The sequence below is a fragment of the Sander lucioperca genome, chromosome 5 (assembly GCF_008315115.2).
Source record: "Sander lucioperca isolate FBNREF2018 chromosome 5, SLUC_FBN_1.2, whole genome shotgun sequence".
Taxonomy (NCBI): Eukaryota; Metazoa; Chordata; class Actinopteri; order Perciformes; family Percidae; genus Sander; species Sander lucioperca.
In genome coordinates this window covers 16,454,578-16,471,411 of record NC_050177.1, presented here as the reverse complement: position 1 = coordinate 16,471,411, position 16,834 = coordinate 16,454,578, and the positions used below count along the sequence as shown (strand labels likewise).

Genomic DNA, 16,834 nt, shown 5'->3' with positions numbered 1-16,834 from the left:
ATTAGTATGAGAAAAAAATTAGATTTGAACTGTGTTGGGCTCAGACATAAATATCTTACTCACTGCTCTATCGGATGCGGCCTGATCGGCACTTTAATTCACAAGCCGCTATTCACAATTTGCCCAAGGACACTTCGACATGGGACTGAATGGGGATAGAACCACCGACCTTCCGAGTGGTAGGTGACGCTCTACCACCTGAGCCACACACACACACACACACACACACACACGGATTTAATGTATGTGTGTATATATATATATATATATATATATATATATACACACACATACATTTATATATATATAAATAATTTATATTAAGGCTTTTATAACTTCATAAGATGTATGAAGTTTGGCAATATTTTTGAGCACAGAAAATAAATGCATACAGTGTCGTTGAAGTATCCCCGGCCCCTGTACTTTTTCATATTTTATTTACTTTTACAACATTGTGGATTAATTTAGGATGCTTTAATACAGGGTCACCAGATAAAAATGATTGTATGGCTAGTGAAAGCAAATCAAACTAGAAATTAAGTACAAATACAAAGACCAAACACTCAAGTTTTGAAGACAGCTTGTTGTAGGCAGATTTGGAGGCAAGCCATTATCTTAAAAAAAAATGTCATTTTGATATTGAAGTATATTTTCTGGCCGTCTCTGTCAAAGAATACAGATTAAAGTCAACATGATTGAATTTTGTGCAGAATCTTTTTAATTTCAGTTTCAAATATCTCAATGTATATGTCAGGAAAAACAGAAGACAAAGATTAAGCAAGATCAGATTCAACTGATGGAATAACCTTCAAAAGGACGTAACACACCGTTGTTGAACTTGATCCGTGTTCATACCATGCAGGGTTAATGCGTTACTAATGTATGTACAAGTTTTTTGTGTCTTTGCATGCTGTAGAGCTTGGGGAAAGCTTTACCGCAGATATGGCAAACAAACGGTTTCTCTCCTGAGTGTATTTTAGCATGTGCGTTGAGATAACACATTCTTACAAAGCCCTTACCACAGACATCACATTTATACGGCCTCTCGGTACTGTGGTGCATAAGGACATGCTTCTTCACTTCACAATTTGACCTGAAGTACTTGTCACAGTCAGGCATGGTGCATTTGAAAGGTTTTTCTCCTGTATGGATTAATTTATGTCTGGCAATTGTTGACGCTGAGAGCATCTTTCCACAGTACGGGCACGGATGACGGAACAATTCATTCAAGTGTTTGGTCCTCTGGTGTTTTTTCAGGGCTCCTTTTTCTTTAAAGGATTTCTCACACTCCGTGCAAGAATATTTCTTCTCATTTCGAGACTCGCCGTGGATCAACTTCAAGTGCCGCAACAGGTTGGACTTTTGGGAGAAAGTCTTGCCGCACTCTGCACACAGGTAGGGTTTCTCTCTCGTGTGGACTCTCTCGTGGGAAACGAGATCTCCGTCGTTTTTGAATCTCAAGCCACACTGAGCGCACTGGAACGGTAGATGGCCCGTATGTTTCCACTCATGTGTGATTAAGATGCGCAGCTTGGATACAATTTTCGGACAATGGTTGCATTTAAACGGCCTGCTTATTTTATGGATGTTTTCGCAATGCCTGAGCAAGGGCTTAAAAACAGTGAAGGCCTCCTCACAGCGGCTACACTGAAACAGGGTGTGAGAAGCCTTGTGCCTTGCCAACGTCGCTGCGTCTCGCAACACCTTCCTACACACGCCGCAGTAGAGATCGTTGTGGGTCAGTCTGTGCCGTTCCAGTGAAAGTTTGTACCTGAACGCCTCTTGGCATTTGTCGCATTTGTTGAGATTCGTGGCTTCGTCCGGCTTCTGCGGATCGACGTGTTGCTGACTGTACTCGAAGCAGGTTCTGTTCAAGTGCAGCTTGAAAGATGAGAAGAGTTTGAACCTGCCGTCGCATCGAGGGCAGGCGTAATCCCCGGTGGGGAAGTGGGTTTTCATGTGAGCCCTCAGGCTTGTATTCACCTGCTTCTTGCAGATAAAACACTGGACTTCCCGATGCTTTGTTGGAGTGCTGGCTTTGATGTTGGAGATGCCCGGCTTCCTGCTGGTAGCTGGCACATGTTTAGGACTGACGAAGGAAGGGTCCTCATTTGACAACGAATCACCTTCAGTAGAACTACTGGCAGGAGTCACAAAGGACGACTCATCAGAATAGTTGGACCATGAATCAGCCGTACTAAGACCGCTACTAGTAGTCTTATGGCAAGAGTCGTCATCGGAGTAGTAAGACCATGAGTCGTCTTCACTGCAAATATTGATTGGAGCCATGTACGAGTCGTCGTCTTTGCTCAAGCTGCTTGGCTCCTCATGCTCCGAGACGTGTAAAGGAGCCCTGTTGGAGGGTTTGGTTTTCCTAGAAGCTGATTTGTAGGCGTCTTCGCAAAGACTTCTTTTCTCTTCCAACAGAATGCTTTTCATCCTCAGGCCTCGGTTTCGTCTCACAGGTCGAGACTGCAAAGGCAGCGGCGTGTCCAGTCTTTTTAGCTGAACACGGCATTGTTTTAGAAGGCGAGGAGCATCCTCCGCTTGACTTTGAAGAAGGCCTACATTTTCTTCATGTCTTGTTATATCTCCCGAAAGCACCTCTGTTCCTTTCCCCCCAGGAGTCCAGTTAGTTCCATCAACCGTTATCTCACTGGTCTGATGTTCTGTGGTCGTTTCCGTGTTCATCTGTGTTGTATGAGACAGTGTTAAAGATTCCTTCTCCAAACCTGATGTACGTGACAGTACAGTATCCGAGATGTTGGTGTGGGCTTTCTCTGTCTCGGTTCTTTCCACAGAGGGAAGTTTGAGAGCTGAAAAAATGAAGGCGCCATCCACGGACCCATCTGAAAAGAGAGAACAAACATTGCAATAAAATGGTGAAATAGACTAAAGGTCAACACCCACTGTTAAGTGTCATTGATTATTCAAATTGCATGCTATATGAAATCTTTACAAGCCAGTGGAGACAGTAAGTAGACAGGAGTGCATCATTCAGAGAATGCTCACACTTAATTATTAACTAAAAATATTCAAAGCTGCTTTCATTTATTTTGTTTGTTGTATAGTTGTGGCCACTTGGGGGCAGCATAACAAGCTAAATGCACAGTACTAACATTATCACCCTACGAAGTAAACTTCTGAGTCGGGTGATAATAGTCTGTGTACTAGAGGATGGATACCCGAACCGAGCCCGTCGGGATCCGTCGGGCCCGGTCACATCAGCGTGATAAGGCATTTAACATTTAAAATTTCAAAAAGCTTATTATGTAGGTGCGCGCCTGTGTTAACGTGCGCTTGTTGCCTCGTGTGCGCTGATGCGCTCATCTGTTGACATTTCGGAATGCCTTCCTACAAACGTACATGTGTCATTAGTATGAGAAAAAAATGAGATTTTAACTGTGTCGGTCTCGGACACAAATATTTTAATGCCTGTTGGGCTCGGTTACTGCTCTGTTGGACGCGGGCCGGGCTCGGACAGAAAAATGCGGCCTGATCCACACTCTGTGTCACACTGTGTACGTCACTACGAGCCACAGCTTTGGCATTACACAGGCCTGTGATCCACTGCTAATATAAAACAAACTGATTAGTGCAGGTTTAATTAGTCGCTGTTTAGAGCAGAGTTTAACCCTCTGAGGGCATTTTTAGATATCTTCTTGAATTCTCCTTCTAAGGGTTTTTGCATTTAACCTCTATCCCTGTGTGTTTCACATCAAAATGATCAGAACAAACTCAGCTTTCTGTATAGTGACGCCCAAAATTGTTCCAGAGCAACGTGTAAAGAGATCATTTGGCCCAAAAGCCAAATTATTTCTCAAATCTCTTGTGAAAACACACCTACACTCAACTGTTTTGGTGCTTGCAATGAGTTTATAAAAGTCTTGGGTTCACAAAAGTAGCGTAATATATGAATAAAATAGTAAATAAATGTCTAAAATCTAATTTTGTTATATCGCTTTTTAAGTAGGAGTGTGTCGTTTGTCCTCAGAGGGTTAAAGACGTTCCATTCTTCCAAGATATAAATACCGTTTTTATTAATCTGAACACTGAAAGTGCCTATTTAGAGTCTGCATTGAAGCGATGTCAGTGGAAGAGTTCCACACAGATCCACAGGCGGTACAGTTTAAAATGATGGACACCCATTAGACTTCCCAGCACCAGAGCAAAGATCTAAGACGGGTCGAGGGGAGATGTTCCTTCAAAAAAGTATAATGGTGAGAAAAAGACTGCATAGGAATGACAGATCAAATAAAGCTGTTTAGAGTCATTGAAATGAATGAGTAACTAGAAAGGCTTACCATTGTGAGCCAGCTGGCTGAGGCCTGTTTGATACTGCAGCAGGGTTCGGAGCTCCTCACATCGAGACACAGAGTCCATACATTCCCCCAGAACTGAGGACACCTCGCCAAATGTGGACACAACCTGAAGAAAAGGAAAGGAAGGAAAAATGGTCAAAGAAATGTACTTCTATAACAGGGATCGAAAACCTTTTTAATATGACGTGCCATTTTAAAATGTATAACAGTGTGCCGTATCAGCATTAGGCCTGTCATCATCTACCGAGCCTGCTCAGGCAGTGTTATTTTTTATTATATTCTGTGAAGAACTAGCCAATCGGAGGCAGAGTAGGGCGGGTTTTTGCAGAATGCGGATGGGGAAAAACTCAATCAAAGTACCGTAAATAACAGGCAGTGCTCCTGCCAATGGCTGTAAAAGAGGTCATTTGAAATGCGGATTGGAGTGCTCCATAAGCGCACGTCATTGTCTAATACACTTTAAAATCCAACATAGGCTACGTTGTTCCAAAGAAAGACAACATTAAATCTTTCCTAATCTCTCCTCTGTGTGAAAAATGTGACACACATGTTGGTAATTTACTTCATAGTTATTTTCTTTGTTGCAAGAAGGTTACTTGAGTGATATCTTTAGTTTCATGTCTAAGGTGATAAATATTCAAATTGTCCCAGATACAGTTTTAGTAATTTTAGGGATATCCAATGAAGCAAAGAGACTGACACTGGCACAACGGCGCTTCTTGGCAAATGGAATTCTCACTGCAAAACAAAGTGTATTCTCTTATTCTGGAAAAAAGAAAGAAGTCCCAACACTGAAGTTAAGGCTCACGGAGATGAGTGGACGCACTCCATCTTGAGAGGATCCGGTTCATCCTTAAGGACAAAACCAAAAGACTTTTGGACTAGAGTGCGGAATTTTTCTGTCCGAGCCCTGCCCGTGTCCGATAGAGCAGTAACCGAACCCGGCCCGAGTCCAACAGGCATTAAGATATTTATGTCCGAGCCCGACACAGTTAAAATCTTTTTTTTTTCTCATACTTATGACACACACAACAGATGAGCGCATCAGCACACACGGGGCAACAAGCACACGTTAATAAGCTTTTTTAAATTTAAAATGTTCAATGCCTTATCGTGCTGATGTGACCGAGCCCGACCCGAACCCTAACATCATTTCTAAATATCTGTCCGAACCCGGCCCAGCCCCAACGGGCTCGATTTGGGTATCCATCCTCTATTTTGGACACCTTTTGGTATCTGATCTTACAGGACAAGCCGAATCCTGATCGCAGTCCGGGGTGGGTTGGGTTGGTTCCTTAAATGTGTTTATATAAAAAAGAAGCACTGTAATAACATTTTTGTAACTTGATTTTTGAAATGAAGCTTCATAATAAAAAATATTTGAAACGACGACATGCGGATTGGAACATTACCAAAAAAACTCTCTTGCACACTTATTGCTAGTTAAGTGTGCCATTGGTTGAGCCAGCGCGTGCCAATGCCTAAGGTTGCTGACCCCTGCTCTATGACAACACCAATACCTAGTGTTGTAATGTAACAAAGTACAAATACTTCGTTACTGTATTTAAGTAGAACTTTCACGTATCTGTACTTTTCTTCGTCATTTATATTTCTGGAAACTTCCACTTTTACTCCACTACTTTTCCCCTCAGCGTCTTCGTTACTCTTCACTTGCAAAAAAGAGGTTTTCGTACGTTGGAGTGAACAACAAAATGAAAATTCTGTTTCTGTTTTTCTCTTCGTTGATGTCAGACTTGATGTTTAAGAAGGTGTGGAAACCCTTAATATTATGCTTCACTATAAGGAAGCCACAATATGTTTTTACTTTTACTTCTTAGTTACCAACATTTAATATCATAAAATTACTTTTGATACTTAAGTACAGTAAATATCAGATACTTTAAGACGTTTACTCAAGTAATATTCTAAAAGGTGACTATGGGCCCTATCTTGCACCCGGTGCAGCGCAGCACAAGGCCCGACGCAGGTGTCTTTGCTACTTTAAGACCGACGCAGTTGTCAGTTTCCCGTCCAGCGCCCGCGTCGTTTAAATAGCAAATACAAAAAGGGAATGATTGGTTTATTGCATGTTACGCCCAAAACACAACTATGAATTAATGAAGACACTAAGTACAACCCTTTTGAACCATGCCCTCGGTGCACGGACCCTTTTTTCCACCGTCAAACTAGCAAAAGTGGATTTGGACACGCCCTAAACGCACCTGCGCCAGGCGCTTCACGCCGTGTGCTTAGATCGTTAAAATAGGGCCCTTTAACTTCTACCAAAGTCATTTTCTGGTAAGATACTTGTACTTTTACTCAAATATTGCTTTCAAGTACTTTATCCAAGACTGGTGATGACCGACATGACCCTGGATTGTAAACACTTTAAGTCTGTTCTTTATGAACCTGTTGGAAAGTTTGAAGAGGAAGAAACTGTTCGAGTCTGGACAGAAACATCCACATCAAGGTGTGAAGTGCGTCATCATAAGTGGGACCAAACTCTTCAGGGAAAACTTTCTGAAAGACATGACAAGACAATACATGGCATAATATTTAGATACAAGGACTACAATGTGACTCAAGATTTTAGACAAAGACACAAGATTCAAGGGTAATAGTCTGACTTGAATATATAGAGAGTAGGGGTGGAACGGTACACTGAAGTCACGGTTCGGTTCATACCTCGGTTCAGACATCACGGTTCGGTTCGGTACAATGGAGGGAAAAGCATAACAAAAATGCAGAAGGCAATTGTTTTTATTGTGCATGTCTCAGGCTGTACCACCTAGTGTGATCCATCTCCCCTGAGCTAGCTGCAACAGCCTGAAGCGTATAAAGTAAGATGTAAACAGTAGCCTAAACAATAAGTAGGCTACCCCACATCATCTCCAGACTCCATCTGGAACTTGTAAACAAAATAAGACAATCAGCTAGTAGGCTAGTGTGATATGGGAGACAAGCGCTGCTCTCATATGTGAATGCACAGAGCAGGGGTGTTAAAAGAGCAGCTTCGGTTACACAGAGCAGTTGGCGAATTGTGGCGTTAGCTTCACACGCTAACAGCGGAGCTAGCAGCAAACAGCGAAGCTAACGGCGGAGCCAACAGCTAACGACAGAGTTAAAAGCTAACGGCGGAGCTAACAGCTAACGGCGGAGCTAAAAGCGGAGCTAACAGCGGAGCAAACAGCGAAGCAAATGGGCCTGGAAGCCATTTGTGGTCGAGGCAATAAGGGATACAGCTACAGTAGCTACATCAGTGTTTGGTTGTATATGGAAGGAACTAGTTTGCTTCGGTGGACTCACTGGACCGACCATAGACAGTAGGCTAGGCTATATAAGAAGGGACCGACTCGACATGATGTAGGCGGAGCTTGGGAGCTTCAGAGCTAAGGCGGGGCTACAGATAAGGTGTCCCTAAGAAACGCGTATGTAACAGTAGTTCCACATCACATTAATTCATTTGCACGCAAGTTTTATTTATTTTTATACCGTGTATTCTCCGTGTAAATTCATGTACCGAACCGAGACGCCCGTATCGTTTCGGTTCAATACGAATACATGTACCGTTCCACCCCTAATAGAGAGACACAGAGTTTACATTCATACATTACAGTTACATTGGAATATATTGTTGTCATGGACAGGAATACACACTCAAAGCAAGGCTCACTTCTACAATGCTGTGGGTGTCATTGAAACAGTGAATCTGGATGACCTGTCAGCTATTCATCTTGATTTTTTATAAACAGAACAAATGTAAAGGTGCGACAACAACACTGACCTGAAAGAAGTGGCCCCTTTCGTCGGGATTGTTCATCAAGTTATACACTAGATCCACAAATTTGGAGTGTGGCCCTTCCATATTCGCAGCACCAGCCTGCATAACATGACATGAGCATTGTAAGGAAATGAGCAGATTACATTGTCAGCTGCAGGGTTCAAAATGTACTTTTTCATCCACCGGCCTAATGGCTAGTGAACAGGGTTCAAAATTAGCAACATTACCAGCTAAGTACTGGTAAAAGTACTGCCGGGGGAGGGGGCAATATATATAATATTTGTTTAAGGCAAAATATGTGTCAAACCGTTCTCAACTTAGTATTATACGAATCCTATCCTACAGACTAAAGGAAACATCTTGGTACGGATCCTGACAAAAATCATACTTTAATCATTTTTATTTCAATATTTTTCAATGAAAATGAGAATAATGATACAAAAATGATCATTCCCTCCAATATCGTGAATCGTATCTTCGGTCCAAATAATCGCAATGAGTGGCTGGGTTAGCTCAGTTGGTAGAGCAGGCGCACATGTATAGAGGTTTGCTCCTCGACGCAGCGGCCGCGAGTTCGACTCCGACCTGCGGCTCTTTGCTGCATGTCATTCCCCCTCTCTCTCCCCTTTCATATCTTCATCTGTCCTGTGGAATTAAAGGCCTAAAATGCCCAAATAAATAATCTTTAAAAAAAATAAACAATAATAATAATCACAATGAGAAATTTTCCTCATGTGGTGCAGCCCTACTGGTGAGTGAAGCAAATCTAGCAGCTACTTGCATAGTTAAAGCTTTAGTGCGTAACTTTTTGATATTAATGAACATCCGTTACATTCAAGCCATTGCCAAATGAGTTGCTACAAAGCTAATTAAGACTATCAGCTCCACACAACTCTCTCTGGATTTCTCAGTATGACTATGTTCAGAAGATTGTGTCGTCCGGTGACTTTCCCACGCAGAAACTCGAGTGAAGATAATGACCTCTTCTGAAGAGTCCATCATGTCTTTTTAATCCTCCGTGTCCTCCTTGGCTACTAGCAACTGTGTTGAGGAGGAGGGGTGGTGGGTGTGCGCGATCTCGGAAGGCTTGTATCATGTGGACGCGCCGACAGTGTTGCTGTCATTACTTAGAATTTCTCATGGGGGGAGACAGAAACTACGCACAATATATTTAACCATCATTTGGCTGGTAGATGGTGCTCATTTTGAACCCTGGGTGCATGGTTATTTTTAAAAACAACTTTATCTAAACTCTTACAAAGTAATAACAAAATGACAACACATCAGACTCACCTCCATTGCCCATGCCTGGCTAAGCGTTTGCACTCGGTCCAGGTGTGGCTGAAGCAGCTCCCAGCCAGCTGTAGCTTCACACTGACACAGCTCCAGAATCAGCTGCAACCACAGAGCAACAGGGTTTCAGAACCACGGTGGCAGAAAACCCTTCCTTTAGAAAGATCTCATTTGGCGGTTCCTGCCACGGTTCACCTTTTGGTAACTTTGGCCAAGTCTGTAAGCTTTATACGCATTACTACATTTACATCTATTTTTATTGAACCAGTCATTTTCCTAGTGACGAGAAAATGAACAGGTCATTATAAAATAGAATGATCTTGAATGTATTTGAGTCTCGGAGAATTCAGACGCCAAAGCAGCCTCACAGGTATGAAAAAGGACACTGTGTTAAAATTAGGGCTGCACAAATATATCAGTTTTTTTTATCGTATTCGCTATCAACTGGCACAACAAACACATTGCGAAATACACTCCGAGATTTTTTGTTAGTTGAAAGAAAATATCAGTAGAAAACTGCACTTTAAAAATTAATTTCATTCTGTTTTAGTGCTGCCTTTTATATTCAAATTGAATGATAATTTTGTTCAATAAAAGAAAGTTGGAAATTATTTCCTTTCATTAGTTTTAAATCCAACAAGCAGTTTGTTGTATTTTAGCAGAATACTGAAAGCAGCAGAACTGAGTACACTGTTTATTTATCAAAAGTTATATTGTTATCAAGATAGTCAACAACATTATTGCATATTTTCCTGATATCGTGCCGCCTTATTTAAAGGTCCCATGACATGCTGCTTTTTGGATGCTTTTATATAGACCTTAGTGGTCCTCTAATACTGTATCTGAAGTCTCTTTTATATAGGCCTTAGTGGTCCCCTAATACTGTATCTGAAGTCTCTTTTATATAGACCTTAGTGGTCCTCTAATACTGTATCTGAAGTCTCTTTTATATAGACCTTAGTGGTCCCCTAATACTGTATCTGAAGTCTCTTTTATATAGACCTTAGTGGTCCTCTAATACTGTATCTGAAGTCTCTTTTATATAGGCCTTAGTGGTCCCCTAATACTGTATCTGAAGTCTCTTTTATATAGACCTTAGTGGTCCCCTAGTACTGTATCTGAAGTCTCTTTTATATAGACCTTAGTGGTCCCCTAATACTGTATCTGAAGTCTCTTTTATATAGACCTTAGTGGTCCTCTAATACTGTATCTGAAGTCTCTTTTATATAGACCTTAGTGGTCCCCTAATACTGTATCTGAAGTCTCTTTTATATAGACCTTAGTGGTCCTCTAATACTGTATCTGAAGTCTCTTTTATATAGACCTTAGTGGTCCCCTAATACTGTATCTGAAGTCTCTTTTATATAGACCTTAGTGGTCCCCTAATACTGTATCTGAAGTCTCTTTTATATAGACCTTAGTGGTCCCCTAATACTGTATCTGAAGTCTCTTTTATATAGGCCTTAGTGGTCCTCTAATACTGTATCTGAAGTCTCTTTTATATAGGCCTTAGTGGTCCCCTAATACTGTATCTGAAGTCTCTTTTATATAGACCTTAGTGGTCCCCTAGTACTGTATCTGAAGTCTCTTTTATATAGACCTTAGTGGTCCCCTAATACTGTATCTGAAGTCTCTTTTATATAGACCTTAGTGGTCCCTAATACTGTATCTGAAGTCTCTTTTATATAGACCTTAGTGGTCTCCTAATACTGTATCTGAAGTCTCTTTTATATAGACCTTAGTGGTCCCCTAATACTGTATCTGAAGTCTCTTTCCCGAAATTCAGTCTTGGTGCAGAATTACAGCCACTAGAGCCAGTCCCACAATGTGCTTTACTAAGGATGTGCCATTTCTGTGTCTGTAGCTTTAAATGCTATTGAGGAGGAGAGGGGGGGGGGGGGGCAAGGTGGAGGGTGGGGGTGTGGCCTTGACCAACTGCCACTTTGCTTGTTTGAAAGCCATGATGTCTCTCTCTCTCTCATGGGTGGGCCACATTCTCTGGGCGGGCAAAGTAGAGAAAGGGGAGGTAACCTTTCTCTTTATGACCTCATAAGGAGGAGATTCCAGATTGGCCCATCTGAGCTTTCATTTTCTCAAAGGCAGAGCAGGATACCCAGGGCTTGGTTCGCCATTTCTAGCCACTGGGGGGCCATAGGCAGGCTGGGGGAACTCACATTAATATTAAAAAACCTCATAAAGTGAAATTGTCATGCCATGGGACCTTTACGATTTAAACCCAAATCCCCAGCAGTTCCTATATGACGGCTGCGCCTCCTCACCCGTGCTCTGAGGCCCAGGAGGAGTTGGGCCTTCTGGCGAGTGGTGAGTAGCTCTGGAACTATGTCCGTAACCGTGGAAACAAACTCCTCGAGCAATCCATAATCAGCCACAACTTTCTGCTGGACGGTCTGCCAGATGGCTGCTGAGACCAGTCGTATCGGGGGGACCAGGAGTCTCAGAGCGGCGAGGGGGAGAGGGGCACCTGCATGGAAACAGCAATGGGTTATCTTAACACAAGGGGCGTCTTTGTTAGGGCTTTTATTTTAGACCAGGGGTGTCAAACTCATTTCAGTTCATGGGCCACATCCCCCTAATCTGATCTCAAGTGGGCCAGACCAGTAAACCTCTCCAGAAAGATCAGAAACTGTATCTGCCACAGAGTTTCTTGTCAGCTTGATGTTGGCAAACCCAAGTTGCTTCTGCTACGACAGCGTTCTAAGGCCACTGTAGGAAAGAAATTATGTTACAGACCTGGGAGAAAGGGGTAATATTACAAGAAAAAAGTCTCTCTGAGATCAAAGTGGTAAATTTGTATTTGGAATGAATTAGTTCTCTGCAATTTCCACACTTTGCAAAGTCATCCAGTGGGCCTTATTGGACCCTTTGGCGGGCCGTTTCTGGCCCACGGTCCATATGTTTGACACCCCTGTTTTAGACCCTGGACCAGCTGCAGCTTTAATAAACACATTATCAGCCTATAAGGACACCAGATGCCCAAAGTGTGTACATTTCAACTTCTGGGTATAACTTACTTCAAGACTGCTAGTATTAGGCTGAGTATTATATTTACTTGTACACACATGGTTGAATGCACTTATTAAATCAGAATCAGAAAAGATGTGTTGCCAGGGAAGTAGCACTTGCTAGAAATTTGCATTGGTTGGGTGCATACATATAAACATATTTAAACATTAATATGAAATAAACAAATAATAAATACAGAAACAAATAACACACACATACATATACATATATATATATATATATATATATATATATATATATATATATATATATATATATATATATATATAACTAACATTAAGAGAGAAAAAAGAGGCTGCATGGATTAGTGTGGGATATGCAAAAAATATATGAGGGATGTGCAAAGTTTAGGATATAGTTTGTACAGAGGACAGGATGTAGGATTAGATTCAATGTCAGTGGGGGTCCGGGCCTTGTTGATATATATATACATACATACTACTGATCAAAAGTTTGGGGTAACTTAGAAATTTCCATTCCAGACAGAATACCAGCTGAGATCAGTTGCATTGTTGTTTTAATCAGGGCAGCAGTTTTCAGATTACATTATGTGCTTACATAATTGCAAAAGACGTCATACCCAAATTAAAAGTGGTACAGCTCCCAGATACTCTGACACTCTGGGGTGTGCCTGATATCATTGGAAAGGTGATTGATGTGGGTGTGTTTGTGTATTTGAGAAGTGTTGTATTTTGCAGTTTTTTTGGCTTTTTTCTTTGCACTTTTCAAATGGAAATAAAAAAAACGCACAGACATATCTGTAGAAAAGAAATCATATAAAATCCATTTTTGAGTCTTTTGGCTTCGTTCTGTAGTAAGCTGAGACATGTGGCTAATGCCCTGTGTTGTCTGTCACCTGTCAGATGTGTTGACAGCAGTGTATTCTTATCATTTTACAGATGTATGACTTGGACGGAAATAAAAATAAATCACCCTGACACTTGTAACAAAAACTTGAGTGTTACCTTTCCAATGATATCAGGCTCACCCCAGAGTGTCAGAGTATATGGGAGCTGTACCACTTTTAATTTGGGTATGACGTTTAGACCAAAAAGCATGGATTTCAAGCGTTTCTTCAGCCACTTCTGTCTACAACAGTCGAGAACCCTTTTGCAATTATGTAAACACATAATGTCATCTGAAAACTGCTGCCCTGATTAAAACAACAATGCAACTGATCTCAGCTGGTATTCTGTCTATAATGGAGTGGAATGGAAATTTCTAAGTGACCCCAAACTTTTGACCGGTAGTATATATATATATATATTTATATATATATTTATGTATGTATTCTTTTCAAAGTCACTTTTAATTAAAGAGTCAGCTAAATAAATGTAATACAGATTTTCTGGGTTCGCGGTTTACTTTTTAGCACTTTAATTTCAACTAATGCTTCAACTCCGTCCACCACTCCTTATTTAACTGCCACTTCAATGTCTTTCAGTAACATGTTTATTAATATTTTACTAATAATATACAGTCTATGGTTGAAATACCAGAAATATTACCTTTATTGTCTCTTTCTATATGGTTCAAACTCAAACTGTCATTTCAGGGCTCAACATGCTAAGACCAGTCTCCTTCACTGTTATCATTTTAGAGTATATGATATTCTTCATAACCCTAGCCGAACGTCGTGTGTAACAACCATAAGAGCTGCCTGGTTATGTTTTGTACACAGAATATTGTTGTGTAACGTTCACGTACCTGCAAGAGAAACAGAATATGAGCAACATTAGCTAAGGTTATATATGTAAACTAGACGGTAGGCTACATGTTTTCCTCAACAAAAAAACAAGGTGACAAATCATTCCTCCGTAAGAATGAGTGAAGTGTTTTAACGTTAGCTATTAAGTTAAACTCAAGTGTTTCCGACAGTAACGTTAACGTACTATAGTGAATAGTTACTCCCAATTACCCTTTGAAATATTATCTTCCATCCTGTTCCTCTTCTGTACTCAGATACCATACGTTCTGGCAGAAAATTACAGATTTATTTGTGAAGTTATCCAGTTACCCCATGGATGTAGAGGCTAAGTGGTACGACTGTGTTTTTCTTCCGGGTTACCCGCATGGGAACGTCGACGGTTCCCAGTTCAACCGTGCGTTCATGGACATCGGAAAAACGTTTTTCCGAGTGAAAACGTCATCATTCACGTCCCTTCCTGTCGGAATCAGAGGTGGGAAACTCGGGCCAGATTTTGCTAACCGAGTTTCCCAGTTGGTGACGCGTTGTTGACAACTGACGTTTGATGTAGGCGAATTTGGTTCACTGAACATATTTCAATGACAATAAACTGTTTATTGTGGACAAACGCCTCTGCTGAGAAACATACACAGACATAACATGTTTCAAATTATTCATAAATAGGCCTATGTATAAAAAAACAACAACACATTATCCGTGTCCTTTCCCGTTCGTTGTCCTGCAGATAACACAAACACCTGACGATGTGCTGTTTGTATGCTCGCATAAGAAAACAGCAGCAAATTATTGTAGCCTCCATGTTTTCACCAGGTTTTCACACACCTGATGCTCAAGGCAACGCCCCAGTCATGCAACAAGTTGTTATGCCAAACGCCAATATAACAGAAGAAGAAGAACACGCATCCCGACCATCCTAACCATAGATATATATAAAGCCTTTATATATATATATATCTATGATCCTAACCATGTGAACGCTGGTAGTCGGAAAAACAACGTAATCACGGGGGCGGTCCCTGTTATTCCGAGGTGGCATGAACGCGCCACAAGTCCCGACCAACCCCACTTCCCCGTCAGATGACAAACAGACGTGTTTTAATATCACTGGTTACTAACATAATCGTACGGAGCCTTTACTGGTGTAACACTGTTCGATCTGACCTACATAAAGTTGTTTGTACCCGTTCAGAACCCAATTATGTTCCAAACACACACACACACACACACACACACACACACACACACACACACACACACACACGCACACACACACACACACACACAGAAAAAATACAAGTTCTAGATTCTCAATTTCCCTTTAGCAAATGGCTCAGCACTAACACCAACTTATTAGTTTTACACTTGTTTTTGGAATTCATGACCAATAAACTTCATTTATATGAAATTATACCTATTTCTTTCAATTAAAAAAAGCTGAAATTATGAATTATGTTGTGTTACATATGTTGAGAGAATCACAGATTGGTATGTCAAACTTTAGTCAGGATACCGTTTTGAAACAATTTCATTTTTTCCCTCCAAATGCTATAAAATTGAATAAAACACCCAAAATTAAAGTAGTGAACTTTTCATTAATTATACTCAAAGAGCGTTTCTATGGAACCATCCGTGTCTGCTTGAAAGAAACCCAAATTTCTGATATAGAAACTTTGAAAACGGGTCAAATTTGACCCGAGGACAACATTTTAATGACATGACAACTTGACATTAATCAAAGTGACATTACCAGAAGTTGTCTTGGTCATGACAAGTTGACATTAACCAGGATGACATTACCAGAGAATGTCTTTGTCATGACAACTTGACATAATGTCATCCTGTTTAACGTCAAGTTGTCTTAATAAGGACACTCCAAAGAAATTTAATGTCAAGTTGTCATGACAAAAGACATTCTCTGGTAATGTCATCCTGGTTAATGTCAAGTTGTCATTACAAAGACATCCCAAACAAATTTAACATCAACTTATCATGACCAAGACAACTTCTGGTAATGTCACTTTGATGAATGTCAAGTTGTCATAACCAAGACAACCCAAACAATGTGAACTTGTCATGACAAAAACCGAATGACACTTAATGACAGACTTCATGAAAGTTTGACTTGTTTCTAACGTTTATTACACGTTCATGACAGTGTCATGTCATAGTTATGACAGTGTCATGTCACGATTATGTCGCTACCTTCAAGTAAAGTGTTACCGATATAGTTCTCACAAAACTCCTGTAACAAGATTCCATTACCGTCCATAAAATGAGAAATTGCCCAGATTCCCTTAGATTTCCATTCCTCCAACTGAAGTATTGTCAGACCCCTAAAGGGGCCTGGCAACACTAGCAGCCCACTCACTCTGACATCTTTCCTTTAGTACATGAATAGGTCCTGAGCATGTGTATGTGTATTTCAGGCTTGTGTGATTTCTAACAGAGTGACAATTGTAATTTCCCCAATGGGGATCAATAAAAAGAATAAATATATACATATTATATAATAATAAATTAATTATGAGGTGTGAAATTATGTTTGCAGATTAACTTCCAATAGAGAAGGACCTGCTGATGGAAAGCAGAAAGTTTGACTGGTAAGGAATTGCATTCAAAATCACATCGCAGAAGAAAGTCTATTCCACCCATTTTAGAAAATATTAAATTGAGGACAGTAAACCA

The 16,834-nt window shown here is 40.7% G+C and overlaps 1 protein-coding gene across 2 annotated transcripts; it reads right to left on the bottom strand.

Moving 5' to 3' along the window:
- Positions 1–695: 695 nt before the first annotated feature.
- Positions 696–14,498, bottom strand: LOC116067517 (zinc finger protein 16-like). 2 transcript variants are annotated; one of them, XM_031323986.2, is made up of 7 exons: positions 14,360–14,498; positions 11,676–11,878; positions 9,397–9,498; positions 8,107–8,202; positions 6,732–6,842; positions 4,305–4,428; positions 696–2,849 (listed from the first exon to the last, which is right to left on the bottom strand). In XM_031323986.2, exons 1-7 carry the CDS (start codon positions 14,379–14,381, stop codon positions 865–867), a joined length of 2,643 nt encoding a protein of 880 aa, XP_031179846.1. In that variant the 5' UTR covers positions 14,382–14,498; the 3' UTR covers positions 696–864. The 2 variants fall into 2 exon arrangements, with proteins under 2 accessions (XP_031179846.1, XP_031179847.1); XM_031323987.2 differs by lacking the exon at positions 8,107–8,202.
- Between the last annotated feature and the right edge of the window lie 2,336 nt (positions 14,499–16,834).